At 39.1% G+C, this 21,168-nt stretch overlaps 1 protein-coding gene and 1 pseudogene across 2 annotated transcripts; one reads left to right on the top strand and one right to left on the bottom strand.

The window, feature by feature from the left end:
* Nucleotides 1-52: 52 nt before the first annotated feature.
* LOC125366946 (vomeronasal type-2 receptor 116-like) lies at nt 53-10,712 on the top strand. Its single transcript, XM_048367632.1, has 5 exons — nt 53-168; nt 4,398-4,486; nt 7,484-7,617; nt 8,727-8,850; nt 9,790-10,712. Exons 1-5 carry the CDS (start codon nt 53-55, stop codon nt 10,710-10,712), a joined length of 1,386 nt encoding a protein of 461 aa, XP_048223589.1.
* A 7,255-nt stretch (nt 10,713-17,967) lies between these two features.
* On the bottom strand, nt 17,968-18,773 carry LOC125367295 (annotated as a pseudogene). Its single transcript, XR_007214042.1, has one exon. The product of XR_007214042.1 is annotated as a prohibitin 1-like (transcript).
* Between the last annotated feature and the right edge of the window lie 2,395 nt (nt 18,774-21,168).

Below are 21,168 nucleotides of genomic sequence, written 5' to 3'. Positions count from 1 at the left end.
CCAGTTTCCCCTCCTTCTCAGGTCTTTGGTTGGCACTAGCTGCTTTTCTACGATGAAGCACCAAGCACACATGGATGGAGATGCGATGCTTGCTGCGTTTTTCCCTCTCTACACTTTGGGAACTGAGGGAAGTCACAGTGATGCTTCCAAGGATGAGCAGAACAAGCCGTAAGTAGCTCAGCAGTTTATTTCTAGTTAGTGTTTGGTTCTCTGGGTGGGTCATGGCTGTGGGAATTCTGGCTGCATAGATAATTGCTCTCCATCTTCTCTATCCTGATTTCTCATCCCTAGGCACCATAAACAGCTCCATTTAATTATGCTATAGGGCATCTATTCTAGAGTAATTTTCTGCCTGCTACTAGGAGATAACTTGAGGTAACCTCTTCTCTTTATTTCAGCACCACTGTATCTCTGCAGCCCAGTTCTCATTGCAAAGGCTGAAGTGCTGTTATTATTTAAAAACCTGAGTCAGTGGCATGTGTTCTCTACTAAAAGGCTTCAAACACAATCCTTCCCCACAAATGAGCAGTCTGAGAATATTTATTTGCTAACACTTATATTGTGAGGGTATTGATAAAAATTCTTATTGTAGTCTGCTGGCTCATGACTGTAATCCTAACTACTCAGGAGAGTGATCTCTGAGCACCCATACGTGGGAGGAAAACTCTAGATAAAGGGATAGTGTGATAGCCTTGAGCAAATAAGCTCAAGCATAGTATCTGGGCTCTGATTTCAAGTGGTAGGACTCTCTCTCTCTTTCTCTCTCTCTCTTACTATAGAAAAGTACTCTCAAATTAAGAACTGTGGAATTATTTCATGTCAGATAAGTGGTACAATACAGACATAAGCAGGCATTATAAACGATGCCTTAAAAGAGAATTTTATCTGCCCACAGTGAGTTCTGATTTACTCATGCACATGAAAAACCTTCTCAGAGGGTCTCAGAAATGGCTATGCAAAGAAAAGTCAAGAAATAGTTGTTTGAGTTATGCTTAAAAGCTTTAAATCTGATGTTTCCTGTACTGTCACACTATGTTAGAATGTGTTCTTCAAACATATTCTCCTGCAATTTCTCAAACTGTACTACATTGATATTTCTTGAATTGTAACTCTGTGCTAACAGATCTTCATTTTTTTTTTTTTTGGCCAGTCCTGGGCCTTGGACTCAGGGCCTGAGCACTGTCCCTGGCTTCCTTTTTGCTCAAGGCTAGCACTCTGCCACTTGAGCCACAGCGTCACTTCTGGCCGTTTTCTGTATATGTGGTGCTGGGGAATTGAACCCAGGGCCTCATGTATACAAGGCAAGCTCTCTCGCCACTAGGCCATATCCCCAGCCCCCAGATCTTCATTTTAAATAGAATACGGTTTTAAATTTTGATAGGCTGCTGAATTTTAAAGAGTTTTTTGTGGCCACCAAATATTTTGGATCATGCAGAGAATATACATTGTACTGAAGTAATTTTGTATTTACATTTGTATGATGTGACATAATTCATGTGAATGTTATTCACCGCTTGACTATGTTAATAAAGTTGTTTAATTATAAAAAATAAAATAATAAATTAAAAAAGGAAAATGTCTATAGGGAACTTCAAGATATTCCATCAGCATATTCCTTACCTGTCACAGGAGAAAATTTCATTGCCTCCATATTTTAATTCTTTTTCAAGTGCTTGTGTGACAAGTGCATCCTGAGGTAGCTGCCCACAGTTTGGAGCTGAGATGGCTGGGATACAATTACTCCCATCCTTGCTGTAGAGGGTATATGTCTTTATCTCATATGTCACTGGTATTTCTGCTTATCTTTCTTTTATGCTTGTCCCAGAACCCCAGGGCCTGGGCACTTGACCCTGAGATTTTGTTTTTTTCTCAAGGCTAGTGCTCTACCACTTGAGCCACAGCTCCACATCTGGCATTTTGCGGTTGTTAAATGGGGATTAATAGTCTCACAGATATCCCTGCCCTAGGTGGGTTCAAAACAAGATCCTCAAATCACCATTTCCTGAGTAGGTAAGACTTCAGGCATGAATCACCTGTGCCTGGGGTAGTGTATTTGACTTAATCCCTTACTATCTACCCTTGTTTTGCTGAGATTCCTTCTCTTGCTTTCCCAAAATATGTTTGTGTCTTTTTGTTAATGTACTAAGATAGATGCATTGAGTATTACAGTTACAGCTGGTGGATGTTCTTAGCTATCTACAGATATGAAGAGAAGTATGGTCTGGGTATTAAGAATTATGGCACGGTATTGAAAACAAATAGCTGTATTTATTCATGACGTCCTTCTTGTATCAGTGGACCACTGCCATTAGATATTATTAGGTTAAATATTTGACTCAATTCTCTATCCACTGATGTTCCAACAATGTTCCTTTACTTTTATACAAGCTGGTATTTGTGCCAATTATCTGGTTCATTTTGTAGCTCTCCATTCCATGTCATGTACTTTGATTATAGTCACCGTCTCTATGCATAACCGTTTTATACCTAATCCTACATTCCTTTTTCTTTCCCATGACTCTAATTTTCACTGTTCCTTTTCAGCTTTCTTAGGTTGTTAGCATTACAGGTATGAGTCATTAGTGCTGAGCTTGCTTTATACTCTTGACTGGCCTTTTCTCCCAAGGGTAGTGCTCTACCACTTGAGCCACACACCCACTTCTGGCTTTAGGTTGGTTAACTGGGAATAACAATGACAATATGCTTTTCTCCTCCAACTGGCTTTGTCTTTTATTGATCACTAGTGTCAATACAGGTAATTTTAATCATGTGGGGTATCCCTACTTTTTAATTATTATATACCATCATCCAACCTGCAATTCTTTTGAATGTTTTTCTGAATAATTACTTATTTATTTTCAAAGTGATGTACAGATGGGTTATGTTTTATATGTAAGGCAATGGGTACATTTCTTGTACAATTTGTGACCTCCTCACTCATTTCCCCCTTCCCTTCCCTTTCCCTCCATGAGTTATTCAGATGATGTACACCAAATGGTTTTGCAGGTATTGCTTTTGGAGTCCTTTGTCTTTTTATCCTTTGTCTTTCGATTTTGATATTCCCTTTCACTTCCCTAGTTCTAATACCAGTATACACAGTATCCAGGGTACTTACATGAGATACAGTGATAGTGCAGGGACAACCACAGTCAGGGGATACAAGACAATCATCACCAACAAAAAAAAGCTATGGTTTCACATGGCATATTGAAAGTAATTACAACAGTGATGTAACACTCGTTTCCATAACATGGAGTTCATTTCATTTAACATCCTCTTATGTTTTCATAATTTTTATTTTGCTTTAGAATTACTACAAATTATATTTTGAGGAGGTCCCATTGTGATATTTACATACATGCATGTAGTACACTTGGAACAAATTTGCCTCCATCTTACTATATTTACTACTATGGAAATTAAGCAGTGAATTTCAGGAGATGCTCTGTGTTTCAGCAAATTCACATGTAGACTAGCTAGCTACTGGTGTAGATTTAGGTATAAATGAATACCTATTAATAAATATGAAGAGCCATCTCTAAAATGAATAGCCTCTACTTCTCATTGCATTTATGTGAAGAACTTTACAAAAAGAGGCAATGAATGAAAATGTACACTCATTCTTTCTCCATGGGAACCTTTATGGTAATAATCTTTAGGCTCTTTTCTTGCAACACCTTTAAGAAACTGGATGTTGCAAGTATTTAATTTAAAATTAGTTAATATATCTGACGTATCTGCTTCTTGATGTCTACCACAGGGAAACAGCATTTAAATACTATATTTCTAGTATGATTCTCCAGCTCAGATCATATCTGTTGAGTTTTTACATACTTGGTGTAATCATAATGTAGACTGAATCACTCAAAACGCAGGATTTTTCCCACATCTGGAGCTAGTTACAACGCGATAAGGCAATAAAATATTTGGTGTCTCGTGAAAGCCTATCCTTATGTAAAGGACAAGAGATTTTTGCTGAGGTGCACGAGGTAAAGGAGAGTAGGGGAGATCTCTTTCAGCTGAAGTAAATTTCTGGATCTCATTCATGTCCTTATCTAAGCATAAGACACTACATTCACATTCATCACAATAGGGGGTATTGGTTTAACATACTCATTGAAAATGAAGCAAGCATTCAACCCATCAAAGTAATAAGCTCTGAAATAGTCATCCTAAATTTCAATGCTCATTTCCCAGGTTTACCTTCAAAAATTACCAATTTGTTTTGGCCTTGACTTTTGCTGTTGAAGAGATCAACAAAAACCCTGCACTTTTACATAACGTGACTCTCGGGTTTGATATCTCTAATGTTCAATTTGAAGCTTGGAAAACATTCAAAAATGTTTTCATGAGCCTCTTTGGGAACTATAACATTCCAAACTACTCTTGTATGAGAGACAGCAAGTCTATAGCAGTCCTTACAGGACCATAAAGATTAACATCTGCCCAAATGGGGACATTACTGGACCTCTACAGGTTTCCACAGGTGAGTATGGGAAGAGTGGAGATACATATTTTAAAGCTCATTTGATTCCATTACAGGTGTTAGAACTGAATGGTGTGAAGGGACTGGACTTATGAACCTATGATATTTTGAGATACCCAAACGTAGGAATTCAAGGTAATGGGAAATGTAGTCCCATTGTTCAGCAAAGATGATGGGAAAGTTAAAATAGATTAATGAATTATTTGAAGTTTTAAACCTTATCAAGTTTAATTACTTTATTTATTGTCAAAGTGATGTGCAGAGGACTTACAGTTTCATATGTCATAAGTCTCCTGAGTAGCTAGGATTACAGTTGTAACACACACAGACACACACACACACAGACACACACACACTCAGGTACAAGATATGTTGAATGAAATAAGTCATCCTCAGAAAGAGAAAGGTGCCATGTGTTTTCTTATATGTGAAAGTTAAACCTAAAATATGAACATGAACTACAAAATAAATATGGATCACATCAATACACATTAATATGCATATAAACAAAGTTTATCCATATAGAACACATTGGCTTGGAACTCCTTGTTATATCCTCCCTCAACTAACAGAATAAAAATGAATGCAAGAAAAATGGAGCATATATTGTCTGAGGGGTGTAGATATTAAGGGAATATGCAAAGGGGCAACGAAATAGAGAATACATGTTTGGAACAATAAAACAATAAACTGGGAATGTGTAGGATTGATATAGATGGGGAAAGCTGATTGGAATAGTGACAAAGATCAAGACGCATTGTATACACAAATTTATATGTCGTAAACTATTAAAATTATTTTATAGGCCTGGGAATGAGGCTTAGTGGTAGAGTGTTTGCCTAGCATGCATGAAGCCTTGGGTTTGATTCCTGTGCACCACATACACAGAGAAAGCCAGAAGTGGCACTGTGGCTCAAATGACAGCGCTAGCCTTGAGAAAAAAGAAACCAGGGACAGTGCCCAGGCCCTGAGTTCAAGCCAAAGGACTAGTAAAAAAAATGAATTATTTTCTGTTGCTGGGGGCTGGTGCCTGTAATCCTAACTACTCAGGAAGCTGAGATCTGAGGATTGTGGTTGAAACCAGCCAGGGCAGGAAAGTATGTGAAACTCTTCAATTAACCACCAAAAAACAAGAAGTGGCACTGAGGCTAAAGTAGTAGAGTGCTAGCTTTGAGCACCTAGGCCCAAAGTTGAAGCCCCATGACTGACCACAAATATTTTTTTATTAAATATTAAAAAAAAACTATACTTCCCATCTACTTCAACTTGTTATATACTGCACATCATGATTGAAACTGTGATGGATAGTAATATTCTCATTCATGGAACATCCGATTTTGGGCCTTTTGATCGTTCCCTGACTGATCATAACAAGTTTCCTGCTCTCTATCAGATGGCCCCAAAGGACACACCAATAGCCACTGCCATGGTTTCCTTACTGCTTCACTTCAACTGGAACGGGGTGGGACTGTTAACACTACAAGATGAGAATGTTTGTGGATTCTTCCTGAATTGAAAGAAGAGATGGTCAAGAACAGAGTCTGTATAGCCTTTGAGCTAGCATTCTCACACTATTCTGTGTCATTTAAATTCCTGGCACTTACTAACCCAATTAATAAATCTTCAGCAAATGTCCTCATCATATATGGTGATTATGAATCCCTACTGCATTTAATGATTTGTGTTGAGCACTATTTCATAAAAGGCAAAATTTTTATCATGAACTCACAGTGGGAGTTAACCACAAGGAGGAGATATTTCATGCTAGGTTCATTACATGTCCCTCTCATTTTCTCACACCATCACCCAGGTGTTTCTGGATTCACAGATTTTGTCAAGTCACTTAACCCTTCCAAATACACAGAAGACTTTTTCCTTGCTTGGCTGTGGTTTCTTTCTTTTAATTGCTCAGATTCTGAGTCTGACTGTGTCATGTGGGAGAACTGTCCTCATGATGCTCTTTGGATTGGTTGTCTGGGAATGTTTTTGACATGTCCATGTCTGCAGACAGTTACAATATATACAACGCTGTGTATGCTGTGGCCAACACTCTCCATGAGATGCTTCTTTAGCAAACAGAAGTACAAACAATGGGAAACAGAAAGGAGAAAAGGCCTTCCCCTGCACAGGTAAGACCTCTGTTTCAGGTGGAATATACAGTGAGCAAAGTCTCTTCCTAGATGGTTTTCTTACAATGTAAAATTTAATATTTCAGTTATTTTCCCCAAACCCAAGAAATTTTAATTGTTTAAATGTCCATGAGGCACTCTAGACATGTGTTCATATGCTCTTCAGGAAAAACAGGCCAGTACAAGGACAAAATTAATTTTATATTTTATAAATTCTTTCATTTACAAGGGACCAACATATTCATAGCTGATGTTCTGAAAACTGTAAGTGCAATTTATTCCTATACATTTCTTTTTATTCTGCTAGTTCTGGGGCTTGAACTAGGGGCCTGGGCACTGTCCCTGAGGTACTTGTGCTTAAGGCTAGCACTCTACCACGTGAGCAACAGTGCCACTTTCAGTCTTTTCTGTTTATGTGACACTGAGGATTACGCTATATTCCCAGCCCCTCCCTATGAATTTCATACGTAAAAGCAAAGGATGACCTGCTGAAGGAAATTAAATGTATTTTCATAAGTGACATAGTTTAGATATTAGTATTAAGCGACATTCTTTAGGTATTAATCATGAAAGAAGCACACACTGGAGACATTCATAATATATGAGCTTGTGTCAAACTGTAGCTAGTCAAGTGAGGACGTCTCATTCATGACTATTTACATGGAATTGGCTTCTCCTGAATTCTGTATCAGAAGTTAAAGGCAATCAGAAGCTTTTCTTAGGTCAAGTTTTTTATCTTACCTCTGGAATATACTTCAGCGTAAGATGATGAATCTCTTTTAGCTGCATGGTTTTCTGAAGAACATCCAATTTCACAATCCTGCTGGAGATTAAGTGATTTGGGATGAGAAAAGAAAGTTGGAGGCAGAGTATGACATTGTAAACATTTGGACTTTTCCAAAAGGTCTTGAACTTAAATTGAAAGTCGGAATGTTTTTTCCATATGTGCATCAACGGTCTTTATCTGAAGATATGATAGACTGGGCCATAGGAACCACAGAGGTGGTTTGGGTTTAACTGTAATGATTTTAAAGACATATAAGTAAGCCAAATTCACCCTTGAAATGTATATGTGGTTGAATGCCAGCAATTTAGTCCTGAAATATAACCTACTCAGGTGGCTTTGATGTGGATATCATGGTTTGAAGTCAGTTCAATCACGAACACCTGTTGAGACTCTTTTGTTCATTTAACCACCAACAAAGCAAAGTGGATACTGGTAGCTCATCCCTGTAATCATTTGTCCTCAGGAGACTGATATCCTCAGATCTAAGATTATATAAGTCAGTATGAGCCTGACCTGACAGGAAAATCTGTGAAACTCATATCAAGGGACTACCTAAAAGCTTGGGTTATGATGTGGATCAAGCCCTAACACAGTGTAAACATCCTGTTTTGAAGCTGTAGGATAAGTATCAAAATTTAAAAAGAAATTAATAGTCCCTAATGTTCATTTGCAATATTGGCCTGAAATATGAATTGCATATTTCTTAGCAGCATTCTAACACTTTGACAAAGTACCTAAGTAATTACGTGGCTGAAAGCTTTATTTCCCTTGCTTCTTTGGAGTTTTGTTCATTGGCTTGCTACTTAGGCATTCCTTTCATCAAAGTGTGAGAATCATTTAAAGAGTTTTTGTGATGGGATTCTCACTTCATGGCTACTGGAAAGGTCAGAGGAAAATATGATGGGTATGGGGTTCTCTTAACCCTACAAAAGGGAAATCATGGCATTATTTACAGCATAATTTTAAAGCTTCAAACAGGATTATTCCTCCTTGCTCTTCACAATTTCACAGATGAATATTAGAGAAGATCAATTCAATGAAGCTTTATAGTAATGGCCAATAAAATTTACTTTATTGCTATTAATCTCTAATCTTTTGAAGGTTTCAAACTTCTCTGTAGCTCAACAGACTAGAGATCAAGGCTAGAGCTCACAAGCCATTTGGGATCACATGATAAGCAATCTATAGCAGAATTCAATTTTCTGACTGGATATATGTGCATCAAATTACTATGCTTAATAATCCAATTCTTTAAAATAATGAACATCTTGGAATGTTAGGTCAAAGTCTGCACAGTTACTGATACCTATCAGATTTTCCACAGCCTCCTCACTCTGTCTGCAGTGAGAGTTGTGGTCCTGGATTCAGGAAATCCCCACAGGAGGGAAAGGCTGCCTGTTGCTTTGATTGCACTCCCTGCTCAGAAGAAGACATTGCTAATGAGACAGGTCAGTTCATGTCTGAGGGAGACATTCAAAATCTCTCCTGGAGTGTGCCCCAATATAAGCAAGCAAATGAAAAGTCCTGCATTACGATTGCAGAATCTACTTCTTGCTTCCTTCACTTAGCCACTTAGTTGCAACAAGGATGATAAACCTTCTTGAAAAAAACAGATAAGCATGAGCTCTGAATTATGAATAGGATTAAATTTTTTCTTCTCTCCTGTATGCAGTTCTTTTGAACTTCTCATTTATGAAATTTAATTGCTATCGTAAAAAGTGCAAAGCATTGTTAAATACAAGGTCTTCATGTTTCTCAAAAATACCTTTAAAATGTAACAAAAATATCAACTTGTGCATCTTTGTTTCCTATGCCTTGTTCTTGCAAAAGAACAAGTGCTAAGACGTGTGTTTGGGTTTAGGAGGAGTAACAAGTAATTTGCATAGCATGATTTTTATAGCTTCAAACAGTGATTTTATTTTCTGTCCTTCACCACTTTACAGAAGCAGCAAGAGACAAATACAAAATGTTAGGAAAAGGTCACAGTACTCTTATTTATTTTGCAAAGAGATATTGAGGGAAGGGCAAGCTTTACTATCTATGATTTTGAAAGAGGTATTTCAGTTGTCAAATCAGGCTCAGTATTTTTGTGGCATCTTGAAAAGGTGCTGAAGACAATTGTGAAGATTTTAGGATGGCAAGAAATAGCATCTGTGATATTCACTGAACAAAAAATGTTCCAATCAGACTGAGAAAAGAGAATGTGGGCAGGAGTGTGAGAACATGATAAAGACATATAAGTAATATTCAACATTTCTGGTAACACTTGGTAATATTTACTTCATGCTAGTAAGTATTGGCATGTTGGAATTATCTCTGTAGGGGAATTTCCTAATTTCCTTTTATGTTCTGAGTAGGGACTAACAGTTATTCGATTTCCTCACCAGATATGGAGCAGTGTGTGAAGTGTCCAGATCATCAGTATGCCAACACACAGAGAAACCAGTGCCTCCCAAGAGGTAAAAGTTTCCTAGCTTATGGAGAACCCTTGGGTATGGCCTTGGCCTGCATGGCTCTTGGTTTATCTACACTCACAGCACTTGTTCTTGGGATCTTTGTGAAATATCACAACACCCCCATTGTCAAGGCTAATAACCAGGCCCTCAGCTACATCCTGCTCATCTCCCTCATCTTCTGCTTTCTCTGTTCCTTGCTCTTTATTGGCCAACCCAACACAGTCACCTGCATTCTACAGCAAACCACATTTGGAGTTGCATTCACTGTAGCTGTTTCCGCTGTTTTGGCCAAAACTGTAACTGTGGTTCTGGCCTTCAAGGTCACTTCTCCAGGGAGAAAGATAAGGTGGCTGCTGGTATCAGGGGCTCCTAACTTCATCATTCTCATCTGCACCCTGATCCAGGTGACTCTCTGTGGAATCTGGCTGGGAACCTCTCCTCCCTTCATTGACACTGATGCCCACTTTGAACATGGCCTCATCATCATCCTGTGTAACAGTGGCTCCCTCACTTCTTTCTACTGTGTCTTGGGTTTCCTGGTTTTCCTGGCCCTGACCAGTTTCACTGTGGCTTTCCTGGCCAGGAACCTGCCTGACACCTTCAATGAAGCCAGATTGCTCACCTTCAGCATGCTGGTGTTCTGCAGTGTGTGGCTCACCTTACTGCCTGCCTACCACAGTGCCAAGGGGAAGGTCATGGTGGCTGTTGAGGTCTTCTCCATCTTGGCCTCTAGTGCAGGGCTCCTGGGCTGCATTTTTGCTCCCAAGTGCTACATCATCTTGTTAAGGCCAGATAGAAATGTTCTGCATGGCTTCCGGGGCAAAACACATACTGGGAGAAATAAGTGTTCTTAAGATGAAACTTCCACATTTGATTAGATATATTCCTTTTCTTTATCAGGTATTAGTTTAGATTGCTATAATAACTTCTATGAATAAGTGAATCTTACTCATTTCTCTAGTAAGGTTACAGTAACAAATTTAATCTAGAGATGTGTAAATTTAAATTTTATTCTTTATATTTTTGGTTATTTCAATTTTCTCTGTACTTATCCCATATTCTCCACCAGTACATTTTTTATGTCACCTTCTTTTCTATTTTTGCTTTTTCAATCAGTTGCCTATTTTTTTTTTCTGGTGACAGTCTTGGGGTTTGAATTTAAAGCCTGCATACTCTCCCTGGATTTTTTGTTCAATGTTGGTATTTTACCACTCGACCCACAGCTTCCCATTTTTTTCTTCCATGATTAAACTGAGATAAGATTCTCATGGGCTTTCCTGCCCAGGTTACCTTCAAACCAGGATTACCAGACCTCTCCTTCCTGAGTAACTTGAAGTATGGATAGTTTTCTAAATTTTAAAGTACATTTAAATCCTGCCTGCACATCATAATGCTGCTTAATCCTCAATAAAATTCTTTAATATTTTCCTTAAAAATGTTCCATGTTTTCATATGCTTGTTATAATGTACTTTGTTTAGTAATTTGTATTTCTCTTCTTTGAACCATTAAGTATAATGCTGGTTGTATGTTTGACCTTTACAACCTTTATTATATTGAGGAATGTTGCATGGATTTCTACATTCTCCAGAGCTTCTTTTATAGACTGTTGAATCTAGTAAAATAATTTGTCTACATTAATTGAGATGATCAGGTGGTTATTGTCTTTGCTCCTGTTAAAAGCAAAGGAATTCTATGAAGGAAGGACAGTATCAGAGGTATATCAAACTTAAATCTCTATTACAAAGTCATGGTACAAAGTCAATAGTATACTGCATAATTATATGCATGCAGACTCCTGCAACAGAATAGAAGACCCAGAATGATCTCACAGACATATAGCATAGTAATAATCAATCAGGAAGCCAAAAGCACGGGATAAAAGAAACACAGACTTGTCAATAAATGGTAATGGCAGAATTGTCTATACACAGGCAAAAAGCTGAAGGGAAATCTATATACACACAATATACATATATATACATATATACAATTATACATATATACACATATATACATATATATGTATATATATATTATATACGTATGTGTGTATGTATATATATCACCCTGCACCAGAATCAATTCCAAATCAATTAAAAACCTCAATGTGAGGCCAAATGTATGAAGTGTGTAGGGGAAGCACTAGGGTTCCTGGGTACCAGACAAAACTTCTTAAGATCCAGGAAAAAAAAAAACATAGACTTCAGACTTGATCAATGATATTGCATCAACCTGAAATGTATCTACATAATAATGCACATACTTAGCAAGACAAATGGAAAACCCATAGAATAGGAGGAAGACTGTTTTTTTAACTAGATGTACATCAGACAAGGGCTTTGAATTGGGAATATACTTAACAATTAATATACTCAAAGATTAAACCCCCAAAATGAATTGTCAAAGAAACAAAAATCCAATTAATAAATGGGCTAAAGACTTAAAGACAGACTTCTCAGAAGAAGAAACTTCCATAGACACATGAAGAAAGGTTCAACATCTCTGGCTACAAAAGGTATGCAAATCAAAACAACTTTGAGATTCTACCTCACCCCAGTCAAAATAGCCATTATCAAGAAACTTATCATTAACAGATGCTGGAGGCGATGTAGCCAAAATGGCTACATCTACTACTACACTGTTGGTGGGAATGGAAACTTGTACAACCACTCTGGGAAGCAGTATGGAGGTTCCTCAAAAGACTAAACATAAAGCTCCCCTATGACTCAGCAATTCCTTTCCTGGACATTTTATACAATAGGTGACAAACCAGGCCAACTGAAGCTACCAGCACAACCCTGCTCATTGCAACACTGTTTACCATGGATATGATATGGTCTTAACCCAGATGCTCCTCAGTGGATGAATGGATCAAGAAAATGTGGTTAATACACACAATGTAATTCTATGCTTCCATCAGAAAGAATGATATTCTACCATTCATAAGGAAATGGAAAGAATGGGAAAATTACATTAAACAAGCAAAATAAGCCAGATGCAAAGAAATATAGGTTGTATGTTTTCCCTCATTTGTTGTATCAACCTACAAGTGAACACACTGGATGATAAAAGACCGAATAGTTCACTTGGACATTATAATTACACAACACTCTAGACATTCACACACTAAGACAAAGTATATTATTGGAAGAGGATCATAAGGTCATATAAAATGATGTTTCTCAATATGAACAGCAAAAAATGGAAATGAGGTTTTGAGGGCTTTTGTTTTCCTTTGTCAGTTTATTTTCTGTCCATAGGCAGAACAAATGATACAGCCAACCAAAGCCAGGACCTCCATTGCTCATAACTCCTGGTGTTGGCATCAATCAATAAGTGTGCTTCTGTGAGCACCTACTTCCCAGGCTCTATTCCCTAGGTTCCACCAGCAGGAAGCACCCCTATGTGATTAGAATTGGCACTCACACGTTGAACAAATGTTCAGTATCTGCTGAGTGTTGACTAACTTCTGGTGGGTGGACCTTTTGTTTCCCAATATCCACTTGCAGTCTGTTATCACAGTCCTTGATTGCTCTTCAGTGATCAACATTCCTTATGGCCAAGATCTGGGCAGCATTAGAAAGAAAGTGTTGAGTTCCTTGTTTCACAGTTAGGAGGCATCTGTGGTATTTATCACTGGGATCCACACAGTGTACATACATAGGGTTGGGGAGTATTTGGATTCAGAATCCTTCTAGATTCCCCTTCACTTTCCAGGTCTTTTTAGTCTCCTCCAAGACTAGATTAGGCAGGAGCAGGAGAGGAGAGAGTGGTAAAACATGTAAGGGGTGGCTGTTATCTGCCGCCTTGAACCACTTCAGAGTGCTTGCCTGTGGGTGGCGTATCTGGAGTCAGTAGCCTTCCCAGGTATGTGGGGGGCTAGCTTCTGAGATCCTGCTCTTAAGCCGGCCTGAAATCACCCTCAGCTTTTATGACCTCTCCAGCTTTTTTTTTTTTTTTTCCAGTGAGGCTTTAGGTTTTGAAATTCCAAGCTGCACAACTATCCAATAGCCATGCTGCAATTTAGCGGGAATGCTGAGATTGTCCTGACTCACTGCTGAGGAATAGGTTTGCCTTCCCTGTGTGGGCCTTCAATTTGTCACCAGAGAGAGCTGGAGTGTGGAATCAGATCCCTTTGCCCCTTTCAAAAATGGCCCTGCTTCTCTGGTTAGGATTTCTGGCCAGGGGCCCCGACAGCCTCTTGGCCACTTTCAAAAATGGCATTTGTCTAGGTTGGTGGGAGGTATGCCCTTTCAGAAGCTGTTCTCTGGGAGAAAGGCAGATGGTTTTGGAGGGGGAAGCACTCACACTTCCCCTTGGTGTTTGAGACCCTCTGTGATGGGATGAATTGTCTCTCTATGTCCAGCTGTATCTGGCTGGGTTGTGGGCTCCAATTCCTGCTGCTTAAGTTCATGCTGAAGGTACAGGTAAAGCCCATGAGCTAGGCTGCCATTGTTGCCACCTCTAATTCTGCTCCCTATTTCTTTGCTGTATATCTCTGAACAATTATCGCCTACTGGGCCGGACTTCCTGGATGTGGAAAGCCTGAGGGGAAGCTAAAACTCTGCTTATTTGGACAGATATGAATTTGTTCTCTGTTCTCTTTTGGCCATCATCTCCTCCCCAACATTGAATTTAATTTCACTCCAGTGACAATGTATATGAAGAAGACTAAGAACAAATACTGCCAAGAACAAAGGGAAATGGAGCACTTGAGTCATGAAATTCCATGCATGTAGTAGGGAAATCTGTAAGTAGGTTCCACAAGAAAGTACAAAAAGCTTTATGATATGAAGCATGGCCACTACCTCGAGAGACTAAAGCCCATTGTGTTTAGATACAAGAGAGAAAGATAGACATACATAAATATTTGCCCTCCTTAGAGCTAACGTATGATAGTAAGAATTTAAAAATGCAGTGATAGAGATTCTATAAATGTAATCAATACATTCTTTTCATAGACCATTCACAATCTCATTCAGAATTACAGAGTATATTCACAGATCTGAAGTAGCTCTGTTTTCAAAGGCCATTAAGTTGTCTATATGGAATTTGGGACTAACATATTCTGAAGAGCAGAAAACATGTTGGTTGTAACATTTATTAAGGCTGGGGTAGATTAGAAATCCATCTATTACTACCATGTATTCTCAGACAAATACATCGTGAAAATAACTTGATTTATCTATGTAGAAAGTCTGGCAAAAATTACCTATATGAAGGAGAAAATTCAGATTATAAATGTGCAACACAATTTCCATATTGACCTTGACTTATTGACATATAGTTGCTGGTTTGACCAGCATCATTGCCTCCTTAAGCAATAGTAAATGGATGCATTTGTGGAGGCCTCTGTACACGAAATTCTCATGGAATCCGCTTAAATCAAATAGTAATGTTTTTTGGATCTTATGGAAGTTAGATGTGTCAATTGACCATCTGGGTATAATTCCCTAATAACTTGGTTGACGCTCCAAATGGCAAAGCTATTATGCAGCCATTTCACTGAGTATCTGACGTGACTTCCTCTGATGCAATCTAGTTGCCTCATCCCAAATGACTTTTATGCAAATAGTTTCTTGACACAGATGTTGGACCAAATACATCAAAGATAACTTCATGCCTGGGGACTCACTATCTGTGGTCTTGGAGGAAATCATAGCACATGCAATGAAGAAGGAAAATCTGCAATCATGTTGTTCAACTCATCTTTTTCTACTGCATACAAGGCCACAGCTGGAGTGTCCCAAGGAAGGGTTTTACATTCTTTCTGGGGATTCACAAGAGGCTTCCATGAAACGTAGCTACAGTGTACAACTCTGTCAATAAAAGGACTCTTGTGCACCTATGCAGAGATAATATGCATATATATATAGTGACACGAGGGGCTACACTTCCAGAGAGAATTTCACCTTGGCAGATGCTTCAGGGATTTGCCTTTTGATATTCACCCTCCTTCTTCTCCAGTTTCCCCTCTCTGTCAGTTGCTTCACTGGAATGAGCTGCTTTTCTACAATGAAGCACCAAGTACACATGGATGGAGATGTGATGATTGCTGAGTTTTTCCCTCTCTTCACTTTGGGAGCAGATGGCAGTAATGACAAAGCTCCTGGTGATGAACAGAACAAGCAGTAAGTAAATGATCACATTGTTTCCCTTTACTGTTTCTCCCCCTCAGGATGGGCCAATGGCTTTGGGAACTCAGGGTGCTAACATGAAGGTGCTCTGTCTTCTCAACCCTGACCTCCCATCCCTATGCACCAAAACCAGCTTTCGTTCATTATTTTATATTGCATCTACTGTGAGGTCATTTTCTGCTTGGGGTTTCCTTACTTTCCAGGGCTGTGACATTTTCACAGCATCCCTGTATCTCCCCCATCCCAGCAGTCATTGGGGAGGGTGAAGTTATGTGTATACAATTAAGCAGAGTAAGTGGTACAAGTTTTTACTAAAATGCTGCAAACAAATTTCCTTCCTCACAGATGAGTCATGTGAGATTTCTTTTGCTAACACCTATATGGTGAGGATATTTAATTAAAAAATTCTTATTGTAGGCTGGTGGCTCATGACTGTAATGCTAACTAATCAGGAGACTGCTCTCTGAGGATGAAGGTTTCAAGCAGGCCCAGGCAAAAAATTCTGTAAGCCCTTTATCTCCAATGAACCACCAAGACCAGGATGGAGAGCTGTAGATCAAGTGGAAGAGAGCCTTGAGAAAATAAGCTCAAGGACAGTATCTGGGCACTAGAACACACACACACACACACACACACACACACACACACACACACACACTGGCATTGCAGGGATAAGCACTCTTGATTGGCCATTTCTCTCAAGGCTATTGTTCTACCACTTGAGCCACACCTTCATTTCTGGCTTCCTGTAGGTAGGCTAATAAGAAGGTTAATGGGCTTTTGTGCCACAGCTAGTTCAACTCAGGAACATCAGCTAGCATTACAGGAACAGGTCATTTTAATTATTGGAGCTATCTCCAATTTCTAATTTTTATATACCATCACCAAAACAGTAATTCTTTTGGATTTTTGATAATTTTATTGTTTTGAGTTAGTAGAAATTATATTTAGAAGGAGTTCCATTGTGAGATTTACATACAGGCGCACAGTACTCTTGGAACAAATTACCCCTGTCTTCCTGTATTTCCTGCTAAGGAAATTAATCAGTAATTTTCAGAAGATACCTCTGTGATCCAGAACATTCACCTGAAAACTGGCTCATTGGTTTTATACTAGGTCGATCCAAGTACAAATGTGGATGAATGACTAATAGAGTAAGTGGTCCACCTATGAATAATTATTAAAAGTCATCACCAAAATGAAAAGCCTCAGCAAATGTCCTTATTATATATGGTGATAATGAATCCCTACTCTTGTAATGATGTCTTTTGAGGAATATTTCATAAAATGAAGTTTGTATCCTGAATTCACAGTGGATTTAACAATGATGGATGCCCTGAGACATGTGGCCAAAAGGGAACACTACCACACTGTTGTTGGGAATGCAAACTTTTCCAGCCACTCTGCTAAGCATTATGGAGGCTCATCAGAACATTAAACATAGGGGTTCCCTGGACCCCAATAATCTCACTTCTGGGCATTTACCCAGGTAGCCACAAACAAGGTCACACTACAGCTACCAGCAAAACTATATTCACTGAAACATTGTTTACCACAGCTAAGATATGAAACCAACCCAGATGCCCTTTGAAGATGAATGGATCAGAAAGATTTTATATATATATATATATATATATATATATATATATATATATATATCAGGTTACACTGTGCATTGATTGCTTGAGCACTAAACTTGAGAAAAAAAGAACATTGCAAAGATCCTGAATTGAGCCCTAGGATATGTACCAAAAAATAAAAATAAATTTATAGTTCCTAATGTTGATTTAGAATATTGTTATAAAGTACGTATTCCATATTCTTTTTTTAAAAAAAAAGATCTGAAGTGATTTACTTTTTTTCCCTTCATTTTAAGCCAATCATGAAATTTCACAGTGATTCCTTGGGTGCTGCTTAGAATCCTAAGGGCTGGGGCCCAGTTGGCCCGAGTTGGTGCAGGCAGGGCAGGCTTCACTGGGGCATCTGGAGAAGCACAGACTTCCCCGAAGGCAGGCAGCTGATGTTCCCTGAGCGGGGCAGGTGGTATGCAATGTTCTTTGCAGCTTCCAGCTTCCCCAGCTCAATCACGCCATTGCAAGCCATGGCCAGAGAGTTCGCAATCAGCTCAGCCGCTTTGGAGTTGCCCTTGGCAGAGATGGTGGCGGCCTTCTTCTGCTGCTCAGCCTTTTCCACCACAAATCTGGCCCTTTCTGCTTCCTGCTGAGCCACCTGTTTGGCTTAAACTGCTTCTGTGAACTCCTTCCGGAAGGTCAGATGTTTCAGTGACACATCATCGAGGATGAGCCCAAAGGTTGCTGCTCGCTCTGTGAGGTCATCGCTGACCTGCCTGGAGACCAGCTCTCCCTGGGTGATCAGTTCTCCAGCATCGAAGCTAGCCACCACATGCTTGAGGATCTCCGTGGCAATGGATGGCAACACAAGGTCATCAGTAGTCCTCTCTGATGCTAGTGTAGATGCGAGGAAGCTGGCTTGCAACAGGCAAGAAGAGGATGCGCAGTGTGATGTTGACATTCTGCAAATCTTTGCTACCAGCAATGACCTGTATGTTACGTGGCAGAGAGCGGCAGACAAAAATAATTGATTTCTGTACCTAAGGGATCAGAAAGTGAGTCCCTTCCCCTACCACCATGTCCTGAATGCCACGGAATCGGTTGAAGATGACAGCTCTGTGCCCAGTATCCACATTACATGAGGCAGAGTTCACTACCTAGGGCCAGGCCGAACTTGCCAATGGACTCAAATTATTTGGCAGCCATGTTTCCTTCTGTTGGACCCACTCACACCTGCCTTCACTCTAACCTCCACATGAATTTTCCCCTCTATTTCATATTTCTTAGCAGGTTTATAACACTTTGACAAAGTACCTGGGAATTACATTATGTGGCTGAAACGTTTATTTTGCTCCCTTCTGTGGGGTTTTATTCATTGGTTAGTTGGCTTGCTACGGAAGCATTCCTCTCACCAAAGTGTGAGATATATTAAAATAGACTGTGTGAAAAGTTTCTCACTTTGTGGCCACTGGAAAAGTAAGAAAAAGTTATGGTGGGTATGAGGTTCACATAACCCTATAAAAGGAAGGTCTGTGCATTATATATAGCATACTGTATAAGATTCAAATCGTGTTATTCCTCCTTGCTCTTTACAATCTCATAGAGGAATAAGAGACAATGAAATCAAGGAAGATCCATAGTGTTGACCAATAATATTTACTTTCTCATCATTAATCTCTAACCTCTTAAAGGTCTCATCCTACTCAGTAGTTCTACAAACTAGGTAGAGATCAAGGCTATACACATAGGCCTTTTATGATCACGTGACATGGAATTGATAATGACATTCAATTTACTTATTGGGTTTATGTGTATATGAATACTATTGGGGGCTGGGAATGTGGCATAGTAGTAGAGTGCTTGCCTCGCATTCATGAAGCCTTAGCTTTGGAGGAAAAACAAATCTTGGACTCTGAATTGCCAATAGAATTAATTTTTTCTACTCATTTTTATGCATGTGTATTCAACTTGTTGGTAATATTAGTTGAACTGCTATCATATGAAGGGCAAAGCCTTGTTAATTACAAGGTCTTCGTTTTCCTCAAAATTACCTTTACAATACAAACTAAACCCCAACTTGTGCATCTTTATTTCCTTGTGCCCAGTAATGTTCTTGCAAAAGAACAAGTTCTGTGCGTTGTGATTGGGGTAAAAACAAGGGTTGTGCACAGCATGATTTTTATAACTTCAAAGAGTGAATGATTCTCTGTTCTCCACCACATTACATGGGCATGGAAGAAACAAATGTAAAACTTCAAGAAGGGTCACTCACAGTGCTGTTATTTGTATTGTACAGAGCCATAGAGAGGTGCACAAGCTTTATTAGGCATGATTTCCAAAGAGGTAGTTGAGTTGTGTGCTTGGGATCAGGATTATGGCAGCATGAAGGGTGCAGAAAACAATTGTGAAGATGTCATAAATAACAAGAAATATGTGTGATGTTCACTGCAAATGAAAAAGTTTCAATCAAAGTGAAAAAAAAGAGAATGTGGGATGGCTCCCCAGCTCCCATGTCCTACTCTGCCCTACCTCTCATCCTAACAGAATTCAAACCCTGGGCTTCAGGAATCCTAGGCAAGTGCTCTACCACTGAGCTACGTTCTTTGCCCTGACTTTCAGTATTCTCTTATCCTACTTCACCTCCTCTCTCTATGCCGTCACCACTTTCCTTCCCCTCCCTTTCTTCTCATCCAGCTGCTCCCTCTCTTCAGTGTGGAAGAATCCAAGGCTTTGGGATTAAGATGCACTAATTCTGCCATTAATTTACACTCCCTGCACACACGGCTTCTCTGTAATGTGATTTTCTTTCAATTCAACTTAAAGTACACTTTTGCGAAAGTGATATATATTTTTGGAAAGTTGCCTTCTGACCTCTAAAATTTGATAAGCCAAATGAAAATACAGTATTTTAAAATGATATAATAACAGTAGATAGATAAGCCTCATTAGTCCAACTCAAGTGAATAATGATGTTTTTATTCATGCCAATGGACCAGGAAGACCCTTATAAAATTGGGCAGTTGGAAGAGTAGAGGCAGCTTAGGGCTTGGTTCAAACCATTGGCAAATCTTAGTCTTGGAATAAATTGAAATGGAAAGTACTCCTGGCTTAAACTGGCAAAAGACAATCAGGCCACCTGGTGGGCTAAGAGATCAGATAACCACCTTCTTTCTCCAGCTGAAGGTATTCAAAAAGTAAAATGAGAATTTTAAATGCTCTCGTCAAAACTGTGCTAGACTCCATTCAAGTCCTGGGTGTGCTCAATTTAGCCAGGGGACCCCCTTCTCAGCTTTCTTCAACCAAAATCTATTTAGTGTACTAAAATGCCTTGCTAACAGAAGCAAGCCCTGGTAAATGAGGCCATAGAGTGCTAAGGTCATTTGTTTAAAAAAAAAGTTTTTTCTTACAATCTTGGTGGTTTGCAAGATTGGCAAAATACCTCTTGCCACTGGAAAAAGTATGGCCCGTATTTATTTTGCCCGCTTTAGGATCTTTTGTGCAAATGTATGCGAGTGTGTGCGTGTGAGTGTGAATATATTCAAGATTAAAACTGTCAATATGATGTCAAAATGGTTGAGTTTCAGTTCAAACTTCAAAAAGG

Source organism: Perognathus longimembris, chromosome 18 (genome assembly GCF_023159225.1).
Source record: "Perognathus longimembris pacificus isolate PPM17 chromosome 18, ASM2315922v1, whole genome shotgun sequence".
NCBI classification, from domain to species: domain Eukaryota; kingdom Metazoa; phylum Chordata; class Mammalia; order Rodentia; family Heteromyidae; genus Perognathus; species Perognathus longimembris.
This window is presented reverse-complemented; position numbering and strand designations above follow the sequence as displayed.